General features: G+C 36.2%; 1 protein-coding gene across 12 annotated transcripts in view; it reads right to left on the bottom strand.

Moving 5' to 3' along the window:
• Positions 1-13,719, bottom strand: part of ATF7IP (activating transcription factor 7 interacting protein) — a 115,080-nt gene that overhangs the window by 9,771 nt on the left and 91,590 nt on the right. For 11 of the 12 annotated variants that reach the window (XM_067311176.1, XM_013947503.2, XM_013947502.2 and 8 more), the window contains 2 exons: positions 7,323-7,401; positions 656-823 (listed from right to left, as the gene is read on the bottom strand). In XM_067311176.1, coding sequence (XP_067167277.1) covers positions 656-823; positions 7,323-7,401 — 247 coding nt within the window. The remainder of the gene's footprint in view (positions 1-655; positions 824-7,322; positions 7,402-13,719) is intronic. The other variant, XM_067311138.1, reaches the window with a different exon arrangement.

The following is a 13,719-nucleotide window of genomic DNA, read 5'->3' on the forward strand; positions in this document are numbered from 1 at the left end:
GAACAGATCTGCAACAAAACAATTCTGCTGCCAGCTAATCTTCAACAATCATCGGAAAAAAAAAAAATTTGTTTCTTTTGTATGTTAAGGGAAAGAAAAAAAAAAAAAAAAATCGAACTGTAGACAAAGTAACATTTAACTAAGGGTGGAACTTCAATGTCAGCCTTGCCATTCCATGGCCAAAAGGATCAATTACCAAGTGCAGGTGGACAGAGCTTGGACTGATGTTGCTAATGCTTTTTCTTCTGTTATTCAAACAATGCAACTGCTACAGGTTTCTTCTCCTTCACCTTTGCAAACAACAGTTTTGTTAATAACTTTCACAGCTATCCTGTTGACTAGTCTCCCTTTTGTTCCGAGTTTCAGTAGAAATCCTACTCTGGATCATCCAGTAGGATTTTTTCCTCTCCATGGAATACATCTGATCCTGAATCATTCCCTTACAAACCAACTGAACCACCTTTCCCTTTCACTTTCCTAGTTAAAAAAAGAAAAAAAAGTTATGGGAAACTGGCTAGAAAGATTAAAAAAGGACTCAAATAGTCTGAATATTCACCTGAAAAATTACCACAGTGTGAACACATAAGAGTCGAGTTTAAAACAAAAAAACCCCAAACTATCATCACATTCACATAATTATGTGTAATGAATTTACCTGTAGGTAATACATGTATGGTGGTCTGAGAAGGTCCACTTGTTGGCACACCTGTCTGCTGCAGAGGGTTTGGCTGCACAGGCTGCAAAGGCTGCAAGGGGCGAGCCAAGGGCTGAGTGGACAAGCTCAATCCTGTCACAGCTGTCTGGTTCTGCTTCTTGGCATCTGCTTTAGAAAAATAGTAAAAGTACACACAACAGCAAACAGAAATTACGAGTATCACAGAGTTATTTAGTCTTTTCTTCCTGTCATTCACAGATCACCAAATCTTCTTTCATTTCATCTTCTTTCTTTCATCTTCTCATTCTGCAAACTCAGTTGTAAAAATTTCACTCAATTCCCTCACTTACGTCATCCCAATCTATACTCCATAATGTTTTATTCCATCGTGAAAGTCTGCATATTTCAGCATAATTTGGAAACCTGAATTTAATGAAACACTGTGCTAAAGTTTTTAAAAGTATTTCCACTAAAAAGCAGTTTAAGGGCTTAAGACCTTAAAAAAAGAAAAGCCTAAATATTTCTGTACTCAAATTGTTTTTTTAAAGTGATAATAGCTCCTTAAATAACTTGTCTACCTTTGATGCTTACATCCTTTTGTCATTTGCTGACTTTCCTTTGTTCAATCTGTCAGACCCATTTGTTCTTGTTCTTTGAATTTCCATATTATTTTCTTTAAAACAGGGAATTTAGATTATTACTAAATTTTCTTTAGTAATAACAAAAATGATCTTTCTCACACTGACACACTAATCAACTTACTGACTGGGAGAAGTGAGAAATACAGTATCTGAATCTGTAGTTCATTATAGTAGTATTTTTTCCTACTTTAGTTTACTTGTGACAACATAAAATATTCTTTTGAGTGCAAGTCTGTATGTAAACAGACCTTCTTTCCACAAGCTTAGCAAAGAGGAATTGAGAAGCTTTTGCCTAGATGTTTCAGCTAGATTACACAGTAGCAGTGGGCAGAGAAGACACTAAATACTACAAAACACAAGATATGAACGTAAATTTTAAGGGCACTCATTCAAAGAAGATTTGACTTGATAAAACTATACATGCAACAGCCACTAATTTAGTAAAACCGCACACAACATTTTAAAAAAGTCAGTATTATATTCTTGAGAAAACCTATCAGCAATATATTGAAGAATACATTTAGAAACTGTCAATTAACTATGCTAACTAATCTACAAAGCACTAAGAAGAACAGGTTTAATGGCAGAATAGAAAAAATCCTGTAGATCAGAATGTTTTCCTGGCAATTGGAAACTGTTTTCATGGTCTCACTGAACTGTTTCAATAAGACATTGCACTGAAGTGTAGAGAAAAGAGAAAACTCCAAATTCTTCAACACCAATGACTAATAGTTTGACATAACAGTTCCCTTCACAAACTGCTATATGATAAATTAAGTACAACTGAAAGTATCAAAAATAAAATGCAATTTAAATTGCAGACTACATTGTTCTTCTATAGACTAAATACCTGAGCTACTTCACAGAAGCCATTTGATAGAGACATATTCTTCTAATGAGCAAAATCTATAAATACAGCAGTGAAGAGAGGCTCATTTTGAAGACAAGAGGTGAGATGTTTCCTGCCCTTTCATCAACTAGAAGGTCTTGTGATTAATTCAAAGGTCTTTTATTTTACATGGGTATGAAAAATTTCCCAGTGTTCTGCAAATCATTTGACTCTGAAGAGACTTCTACAGAGATGCATACACCTGTTCATTTCGAATATTTACATAAGTATGCACATTTCAACTGCCATTGAACAAGTTGAGTGATGTGACTTGCATTCTTAGCCATGACCTAAGAAGACCTGTTCATGATCTACACCAGTAAGAATCCAGAATCCAGTACTGCTATAAGAGAAGTATTACAAGTTAAAAGGACAATCTGGGAAAGCCTGAGGTTCATTTTTTGGTTTTGCTTTTAATCTCAAACAGAAGCAGGTTCATGTGACCCTGACAAATCAAAAATCCAGTTAAGATTCCAGTTACTGGAAACAAGGTCTGGAATATGAGAGTCACAGGAAACAATGAAAGATAACCGACTTGGCTAAATAAATGGAAACAAATACCAAAAGACTATTTAGCTATGTAAATAAAAAGTCAGCAAAGAAAACAGGAAGAGTAGTTATACAGTAAGCACAGGATTAAGGTTGAAGGTAATACAGAAACAATAATGATACTGACTGAACATAGTATCTTCACTTAAAAAAAGTCAAATGGGAGGAGGCAGGACAATCTGACTTACAAAAACGTGCATAAAATGGAAATTGTCACCACTGGAGGAATAAGCAAAGCTCAAAATCTAATACATACAAACTGGGGAAGAAGAGAGGCTAATTTCCATCTCAGAAAATGGGCCTATGACATTGAAGTCATAGCAGTGAGGATTTTTAATCACTGTACTAAACAGAAGCGATATAATGGAATTACAGAATAGCAAACATAGTACATCTACTCATGAGTATGAAAAAAGTGACCTGGAAAACTACAGATTTATCAGATAAACTATTAAGAATTGATTTTATTTACTGCTGTATGTTATTATTTGTTCCTTCAAAAAGATAGATGTAAAATAGGATTAAGTGGAACGTGGTATTATCTAGACTGGTGTATTTTTCTTAGATTACAAGTCCATTTTAGACTATAAATAGGTAACAGACAAATCTATTGGTTGTTTCAGTATTTTATGAAAGCATTTGATGCAGTGCACCACATGAAAACTTAATAAAATGGATGGCATGGGGACTATACAAGCATTGCAAGATACCTGAAAGATAAACAAGTATCTAGATTACTCTTTGATAAAAGGATGACAACAGTTTGTGTTGAAAAGAAATTAACAACATTGTTTCTCAAGTGTTATGCAATGTTTTCATTTTTGCTCAGGTAGAAAGGTGTGAACTAAATTAACTGGCCAGTGTACTAAACTGGAAGATGATACCAGTACAGTAAAGGACCAAAATACCACACAGGAACAAAACTAAGACTTGAGAACTAGAAAATGGTCAACGACAGTAGAAAGGGCAATTTTAGGCATTTAGGGATTAATAAGTACTTCTAGTATAAGTTTGGGAAATGACATGTAGGACAGTGAAGATGATGAGAAAAACCTGCATATGTTGTTGATTATGGTACATCTGGGAGTTGTTCTCTGATGATGTGAAGAAGAGAGGAAATACAATCCTAGACTGTACTGGGTATTTCTGCATTGTGATGATGATGATGCTTTTCTGTATATAAAGCACTATTTGAATACAAACTGTCATATGTAAAATGGGGTCAGAAATTAGAGCATGTTTCTGTTTTAAGAGGAATGGGGTTTCAAAACATCAAAAGCAACAGCTCTTGCAGGACAGCTGTTCTGTTTTGTGGGAGGACCATGTCCAAAACACTGTGGCTCTAGTACATGAACAGAGGTCCTAGGAACCATAAAGCTAACCCCCTCCACCCCCTCCTCCCCAAACACAAGAAACACGATTTGCCCTTAGAAAGAACGCACAGGGTTATACAAACATGTTCTTTGCCATGACAGAAGACTGAGCCTGATGACAGTCAGCACTTCCATGACCCAGCACAGAAACTCTAACTTGAGGCATAAGCACACCCCCCCCAAACCCCCCCCCCCAAAACCCAGAAAACAAAACTCAAAAAAAAGGGGGGGGAAGTAGTTCTTACATAATCTAAAGTTTGTATGTCTAAATTACACTGTACACATACTTTGTTATATGGTATTATAGATATTAATTTTAGTTGTTATTGATCCAAACAAACTTCTTCAAACTTTTGCTTGTATACCAGTAAATCTAGAACAAAATAAAACTTGTTCCACACTGGCTGAAAACAAAGTTCAGTGGAAAAAATATTCAGGCAAAGGTATGTACATGCTCATGCAGAAGTGTACCTCTCCTCCATTTAACCTGAATGTTAGTATCAGAAAACGTAAGTTATTATTTCATAAGAAACTTGTCCAAAACCCTGCAGATGTGTTTTCAATGCACAATGAAACTCGAGCTTTTATTTGGGTTTTAGTCCATACGTTTCTACAGAACGACAAATCCTGACTAATCATGTAAATATTAAGCCTGAACTATAAGGCTGCAACTATCAGTGAGAATCTGGCTTCTGATTTGCAGTGAAGAGACACACAGACACTAGCCCAGTCTAAAAGTGCTCCACTGACCTTCCTCCTAATGAAAGGACAATTCTCTCAAAACTGACAACTAAAGGGAAAGAAACTTAAAATATTCCACAGGAGAAAACTTTAAGATACTGCCTCAGGCCCCAAGAAAAAGGAGTAGAGAAACAAGCTACTGTAATGCAACTAGGATTCTGCTGGGGCAGCTAGCACTTCTAGTTAGACAAAGACTCTTATAAACAGTGTTCATCTTCTACGTTAATTTTGAAGTGAAGATGCCACTTATACAATCAGTGGGGCAAATGGAGTAGAGGGAGCGAGGGAACCCTGAAAACACGTCACCAAAATCAAAACACTGCTCTCCTACTTTAGCAGAAACTTACTAGATGAGATGTTGTGTTCTAACAAGAAACACAAAAACCTGAAGACATAGAAAGCCTTGTTAAAAAATAAACTCTCCCTTCCCAAAACATTAGAAGAATCTTGAGAAGTTGAATTAAAATAGTTGCTCTTGATTATCTACAGTAGTGGGATGCTAACAGTTCTACAAAATAATGTTACTTTCTACTAAAGAGAAGTTTAGCTGAAATACATTACAGTGCTGTGACAAGCTATTTTAAAACATACCATAAACCCACTGAGATCCATTGGTAGCTTTCATAGTATATTAAATAGTACTGGACAGCTTAACCTTACTTGACAGTTCCATATTCCAAGTATAACTTTTTTTTTTAAATCTTTCTGAGAACCAACCTTCAGAACAGATGACAGCAATAAAAATTTCATTTCCTACGCTAAAGCATCCTGGCACTCAACTAAACAATTCCGAGAATCATCAAAATCCTGGTTGGAAAGGACCTCTAGTGGTCATGTAGCCCAACCTCCTGATGCAGTGGGACTGTCACTAAGACTAGATCAGATGAGCTGTGGTTTTGTGTAGCTGAAATTTGAAAACTTTCCAAAATGGAGATTCCACAACCCCTCTATGTAACCTGTTCCAGTGCTGCACTACCTTCCTATAGTGATTTCTTTTCCCCTCAGGCTCAACCTGAACCTCCCAAACCGTAATTCATGGCCACTGCACCTCGATATATCATCTGGCACTGCTGAGGAGAGTTCTGCTCCATCATCTTTATAACCATCCTTCAAGTTGTTGTAGGCTATGACAACCCTTCAACATGCTCTTCGGTAGACTAAACAAGCCAACATCTGTCAACCTCTTCTCACAGGTCATGTATTCTAGGCCTCAACTATCCTGACAGCCACCTACTGGGCCTTCTCCAGTTTTGCTGCATTTTGAAGTGGGGGAGAGGGAGTCAAAACTGGACACAGTATTCCACATATGGTCTCATTAGCATCAGTAAGAGGGGATATTAACTTACATTTCAATGAGAACACACTGTCAGCTCATATTTGACTCAGTGTCCACCATATGTCCCCTGTTAAAGGGCCAGAGTAGCAGCTATCCAAATTACATCATGCTTCCCCAATACTTGGGTACCATATTAACTCCCTTTGGTAGTAACATTACTTTTCTGCTTCATTGAAGTAAATGTTAATACAACCTAATACAATTTTCTATATTTTGGTAGTAAAAATATAGAGCAGGTCAAGATATTAAGAACATACGTGTACAGCTTGAACACACTAGATAGCTATAGCTACAGAGGTAGCCCAGAGTAATCTATCAAGCTTCTTGGTGGCTATATTTTAGAATATAAAAACAGGAGCATCCATTTAGAGATATGCAGAATTAAGATTTTAACTGTAATAGGAAAATACCAATCTTTCAGTTAAGATGACAGTGCAATACATAGTCTTATGTACACATTTATTATGTCTTTGAAATAGTATTATAAGTCTTTGCGAATCCAGTGCTAATTATAATCAGACCCCTCCACAGTTATGCAAGACTGTTCTAAAAGAATGCACTCTTAAAAGATGAACTATGTCCACATTGCCAAAGGACATAAGAGCACAACTATATTTATTCTAATCTTGGCATACAGTCCCAAAACAAAGAGAACAGAAAACTACAGCACATTGGTATTTAAACTTTTGCATACATAGTTTTTCAGTTAAACACGATTAAAACCTGTAACATTATAATGCCTAAATATTAACTGTAGTATTAAAAAGTTTATACGTCACTAGTAAACAGAAGGATGAATTCCATCTGAAAGAAGTTTTAAAAAAAATAATGCAAGATTTCAAAATTTTTTAGATTGTACCATCAGCCTGACTGATTTAAACAGACAGCAACAATGCTTAAAATACGGGAAATGTAAAAACTTAAAGCTGTGTTTCACAGTAAGTACAAGCCATTTTATTTAATGCATATCATAATTCTTTAATATTGGATACCTTTAAATAACAGTCTTTAACTGAAACACCAAGGGATAAAATACACTTGGCAGAAACAGAAGTTTATTCCTTTGTATCATTCAAGAGAATGAAAAAATACTTGCAGCTCAATTACCCCTACGGCTAGCAGAATCTTTTTTGCTTACCTTGAGAAGAGCCATCATCTTCATCATCCAGTGTAAGATCAATGACACCTCCTGAATCGCTTCCTGTGACCTTCCCACTCTGAAAGACAAAACTCCTTCATTTTGCAAAAGCAAATCCAGGGGATACATGAGGAAAAGGGTATGAATTGAACACTGAGTAGGAGAGGTCTCAGAATTGAAGCACTTATTAAAAAAAGAACTGATGACACGAGCAGGAGGAGAAAATTTAAGACGAATTTCCCAGGACTTGAAAAACAGGCAACAACCAAGTGACTGGAGTGCAGTATCAAGTCTTAAAATATCTTTTAACTTTGTAAGGAATAAAAAAACAATGATCAGCTGTTAAAAACTGTTATTTTATAGGTAAATAAATGACAATTTCCTATTTTATAGTATCTTTCAAACAGGACCCAATATTTTAAACCAACTGTAATCTGTGCTTTCCTCTATAGTAGTATGACCTTTTGAGAATATAGTCACCAGGACAATGCATTACTTATCTTGAAACAGGTCAGCCAATATGCCTATAATGAAACTGTCTTCACAACAAAAAAAAGAAAGCTACTTTGGAACCGGCATGTTTACAAAACATGCCATCAAAAACCATTTAGAAAACTCCAATTGTAACCAGCTTTCAAAGTAATTTCATTACTGTATTTTTATCAAAAAATTATAATGTTCAATTATTCTATAGATGAAGCCATTTGAAATCATTTCTTTAAAGAGAATAAAAGCATCTTCTAAGCCTTTGTGAAGGCTAATTGTTATAAAAAATTAAAGGACCATCAGACAAGACTTATTCTCTGGATCAATGGTTGTTCCTTGGCTGTTCAAACTGGAGAAACCAGCAACTTTTTCCTTTAGGTAACAGGAAAAAAAATTGGGGGAAGTTCCGCATATTTTCTATGCGTTTTCTACAAAAGATCTTTAACAGTGTGAATTTCTGGTTTCTTAAGCTTGCTGCAAAATTGGGGGACTTGTGGTTTTGTTGAAGAGATGATCACTTATTGTTGGACTGAACTGCTGCTGATTTATGAACGACAGTAACTACCAGGTTCCTTGGAACAGACAAAGGGTCAAGAAAGGGACACAATTGTCAAAATCACTGAACAATTACCATGGAAAAAAATATAAAAATTAACAGCCACATGCAGTCAGTACAAACACAAACATTATAAATCTTAGGAAGTGCTGTGAGATGGGGACGGATACAAAAAGCTCAAACACCGGGACTGTTTCCCCTATGAACTCTTGGTTGGGTAAAAATAAGCCTTTGAAGAGACCCTGAAGACAATTCTCACACAAGCAAGTTTTTGGGGAGAGAGAAAAGAGTAACCCTATGATTATTAAGCACAAATGAAAGCTATCTCCAAATGATATGTCACTGAATTTGGAGTGCCTGACATGAATGGCCTCTTCATTATGCATTTAGATTACAACACAATTTGCCTTAAGATCTGTTCCTGCCACTGATGAAATTTGCTAATAACCTATATGACACAAAATTTGAGGCAGGACTGTCTAACTACTTATGTTTAAAAGCAAGAGATGAGACCTCTTTAGGGTTCTATCTTTGCTACCCATACACAAATATCTCACAGATTTATTAATCATGGAATTCTGCTGAGTGATTTCTATATCAAAGACTTTCCAGATTCAGTTTTCTGAGTATGATGAGCTAATTTACCCACTTGAAGCTTAAGATAAAAAAAAATTCAAATAATCAATGATTACTTGATTAGCACAAAGTCAAGAGGAATTTCATTTCAACTTGATAATCTTCCCAGTCAACAATGTGTATTTTGAACTTTAACTCTCTTTGACAAGAGAAAGCAGAATGAAAAATGGAGAGGGAGATTTATGAACAATTGGGGGAAGAAAAAAAAAGTAACACTAAGCTATTAATTTCCCCCACTATGAGATTCACCCATCTGAAAAAGTAACTTCCTTTCAATTCTTCCTCCACAAGAAAATCTAAATCCCTAGAAAAATATTTTGTATGAGAACCAGCTGTTTTGGAGCCCTACCTAACCACATGAGCTGAGAAAATTCTATGAATTTCCAACTCAGTAAGTATTACTGCATGCAATTTTGATTTTGTGGTGTTTGGAAGGTCACAACCTTAAGTAGTTAAACAGGGAAGGAATAATCCAAATCGGCCAACGATGTCTCAAGTCTGTACTTTTCAGGGAGAAAGATCTTCTTTGAATTAGCCATGCTTTTTGAGGTCTTCTACTGAACAACCCTAGCAGTAATCTCCTCAACAGGAAACATCCATAAGCAGTTAGGTTCTTTCCATAACTTACACAAGAAATAACAGATCTGCAGATCGGAGTTTTGAGTGGTGTTCTGTGGTATGTCCCACAGTCCTCGTTCCAGGGCATGCAGTCCAGCTACTCCAAGAGGAAGGTATATTCCATACAGTGCACCCTGAAAGTCCTGACTCCCCAACTTCCCCATCTAGATTTCCCTACTTCCCTTAACCATGCCTCCCTGTCGAAGGAAACCTTGGGGTACAGGAAAATTTTAAGGAAACCTGAAACACTGAGAATGTGCACATTATGTCTCCTACCTAAAATAAGCAGGGGACCATGGTGCAGTCAGTGACCAGGCCTGAAGGGCAGTTTTCCTCACAGAATAGACTGCTAATTATGTCTGCCATAAAGGCCAGGATTTTGACTTTTCAGAGCATCAAACTATGGGAAGTTGAGGGCTCATTCATATCTTCTGTAGCAATGGCACACAATTTTCAGGTAGAAATCTCGAATCCAGGAAAGAGAATAAGATTTGGGAAGAAGAGGGAATCAAAGATTAGAGGACTACATCACACTACATTCTCATGGGGAAATTAAACCTCCATGATCTGACAAAGCAGCTTTATCTCCCTAATCCCAAACATTTCCTGAATGGTTAAGATCTACAAATGGAACCATTTGGATCATCCCTGCCATAAGCAAGTAATAGTTTCTAGAACATCCTGTGCCCAACTATTCATGAAAATAAAAACTCTGCTTCAACTTTGAGTATCATGACCATAAAGATTTTACTTTCTGGAATTCTCTCAGGGAAATGTTTGTTGCTACAACAACCTGTGAAAACCCCAGTTTACAACAGAAATGGTTGTGGAAAGGTTACAGAGAAACAAGTTCTAATGCTTCTGTAAACAGAAGGGAATGGGACTTGGAATAGGGGACAGTCATGACATAGATCATAAGAGGAGATTCAGACATGCTGCTCTGAGTGGAATTAGAAACCAGTTTAAGAGGTTTTGCAGCCCTGATGAAGGCAAAGGGAACAGGAAGCATGACATCAGACTTCCAGTCATGTACGAACAACCTTCACAGTAATGTCAAAAATCGAAATAAGAGAATGAGTCTTTGCACCCCTAATACTAGATTTCAGCAACTGGACAGAAACTGATAGCACAGAAAAGCAAAGTCAAAGTATCCCAGTCTACTATCAGTTTTTGGCTTGCTCCAAACACAGGAGATCAAAAACCTGAACCTGCTTCAGCTGATCCCAGCAGAAGAGCAAGACGATGCAATCACAACACCCTTTCAATCAGCACAGTCACAATGGTGAAATAGGTGAAATTATTTCATGAGAATCCAAAGCATATGCCTGGTGTGTCATTCCACAAAGTGCCTAGCAAGTCTGAATAGCAAAGAGATTCAGTGGCCTAGAACATCAAGTAAACTGGAACAGAAACAAAATAACCAAAGTAATACGAAGTGATTTCTACCTAATTAAGGAACACAATGTTTATTTAAAAATAAGCTGTTCATCATTTGTCAGAACCAGAGCATCAGTCTCTAAACAGACCAGAAGTTGCACTGACTCAACAGAAATCTGATGGTTTATAACAACACCTGGGTAACTTGTAGTAAACAGACAAAAAAAAAAGTTTAAGTTGAGATTTAAAATAAATGTAAACTGCAAAACTCACGCCCCTTTCTGTCCTTCTTAATAGCTTACGTATGTTAACACATATGCCTTTAAACTCCAAGTAAGCGGGGGGAAAAAAACAAAATACTGTCATTCACACTGCAGTTTTGGATCCATTTTATCATTAGCTGATGACATAACTCTATACATCAGGAAACAGTGACATCAAACTGAACCATCCAGTTTCTGTCACAAAAGGTGCTTTCGTGATTTTCATAATTTAAAACAAAAGCAGAAAGCAACTGTTAATCAGCATTTGGGTCAACTTAAAATCTGATTTTGTATGATCTGCAGAAAATCTGCATCAAAAACATATTTTCTGTTTAGGCTTGATGGCTTTTTTACGCTTATTTCCATAGCAATCTTTCTGTAGTGAATAAAAGAACTCATTTAAAAAAAATAAAATGTAAATATATCTTCATTTAAAGCTTATTCCAACAATATACATAATGTTGTCGGAACCCCCCCCTAAGAAATCCTACTTTGAAACATTGCACAGTTTTAAAGATAGCAAAAAAATAAATCATTTTTTCCTGACTTCTTAAAATAGTCAGTGAACTTTCATTTGCAATTAAGTGTTGCACATAAGAATGAGGCATCCTGTAACAGTAACTTTCACACTAACATCTAATGTGGATCCAGGCCAAGAAGATTCATGTAAACTGGAGTTTAATGAGAAAAAGATCTATAAGCAGAACACAAGGTGAGATGGGGGAAGAGGACAATAAGGTATGATTAAGAACAGAAACATAAAGGAGAAGAAAGGAGGCAAAAAGAAGAAGGGGGAGGAGGACAGAAGAGAATTAAGCTGTGCATGCACTACTCCAAATACAGAAGGGCCGTTTAAGTGTTCTGTAATGCCGGCTCCACTATTTTCATTGTGTATTTTCTCTGAAACACATAACCAATGAGAAGGAACCTAACATTTACAATCTAGGTCTATTTTGAAAAGTGAGTTCTTTAACTGAAGAAAGTCTAGTCAAACTGCCCCCCGTCCCCACTTCTTTGGTCCATAAAGCCATGTCTACACTCACAGCATTGTAACAGTACATTTTATAACTATCCCCATGTTTGGTTTGCATGCCAAATGCCCCAGGCAAGTCATCTAACTTGACAAGGGTGCAGGAGAAGTATTTCAGTGTCAAGCAGCTCTTTCACATAAAACTTATAAATGCAGCAACTGAAAGACTCTGGAACAGGGGCAAAAATAAGAGAGTAATTCTCATCCCTTTCAAATATTTGAGTGAAAGCTAGCAACTCCTGTAGAAGGGTTAAGTCATAACCACCTCTAAACACTACCTTAATCACTAGCGCTTTATGGTGCATAAGGAAGATCAAATCACAGAGTCAAATCACGTATAAAATGAATGCAACAATTCAGGTTTGTGTATTTCTATTTTTCTTAAGTTTGTATTAGAAATTGGCACTTCAAGCATTCTACTTGCAAAACTTTTGCCGAAAAGTGATCTATAGTACTCATTTTTCTGAGTAACATTTCCAGAAAATTTTTCACCATGAAAAATACTAGAAACAGATTTATTCTGATTTATCACAGAAAATATCTATCCAAATTACAGTAATTACACTTCAATTTAGAGTTAACAACAAAGGATTTGTAAAAGAGACCTATACTCAAAATCTCATGCATTTTCCAATGTGCATACTATGATAACATATTATCTATTTTCTTCCAACTCTAACCACAGAAGTCCTTCTACCAAGAATTAAAGAAAAAGTACTGAAAAACAGGTGTACTGACAAACAAGACCCCCTTATGGGGAGAAGCACTACCAAGAAGAAATGCAGTCACATTCTAGAATCAATGTCATATGAATGTTATAGAAATTAATGAAAATGTGTCATAGAAAAAGAGCTCTTACAGGACCTAAAATTTCTGGAACTTGTTCAAAATGCCTACATACAGGGAACAGCGTCACCTGAATCTGAAACCAATATAAGATTTGCCAGTTTGGGAGCAGCTCTGAAGTCACAATTAAGATCTGCAGTAAAATCACTGTAAACACTTTATAATTAAAACCGTGTGTGTGTGTGTGCACGCATGTGTTTTAAAGAGTGTTACTGTGTCCCCTACAACTTCAACATTAGCTAATAGTAAATTAATATCTGAAAACCAACTAAATTTGCCTCACAGTATAATGAAGGGTTGTCACTAGTGTTGCAGTGATTCTGAAGCAGTTTCCTCATTTACCTCAGGGAAACTGGGACACCAAGACAGGTTAATATTTTATGTTCTACACACAGTTTTTCCACATAAGAGATTGTTTTATACTATTTGTAAAATACACTGTAGAGGAAGAAAGAATACCTCAACGTTGCCATCCAGCAACTCTTTCAGATCAGCATTGCTGCAAGTGAGGTTGATACATCATTTGTAATTTTGAAAAAAAAGGAAACAATTCCAATTCCAAGAGGAAAGCAAATAAAAGGAATG

Source organism: Apteryx mantelli, chromosome 1, assembly GCF_036417845.1.
Source record: "Apteryx mantelli isolate bAptMan1 chromosome 1, bAptMan1.hap1, whole genome shotgun sequence".
In the NCBI taxonomy this organism is placed as follows: Eukaryota; Metazoa; Chordata; class Aves; order Apterygiformes; family Apterygidae; genus Apteryx; species Apteryx mantelli.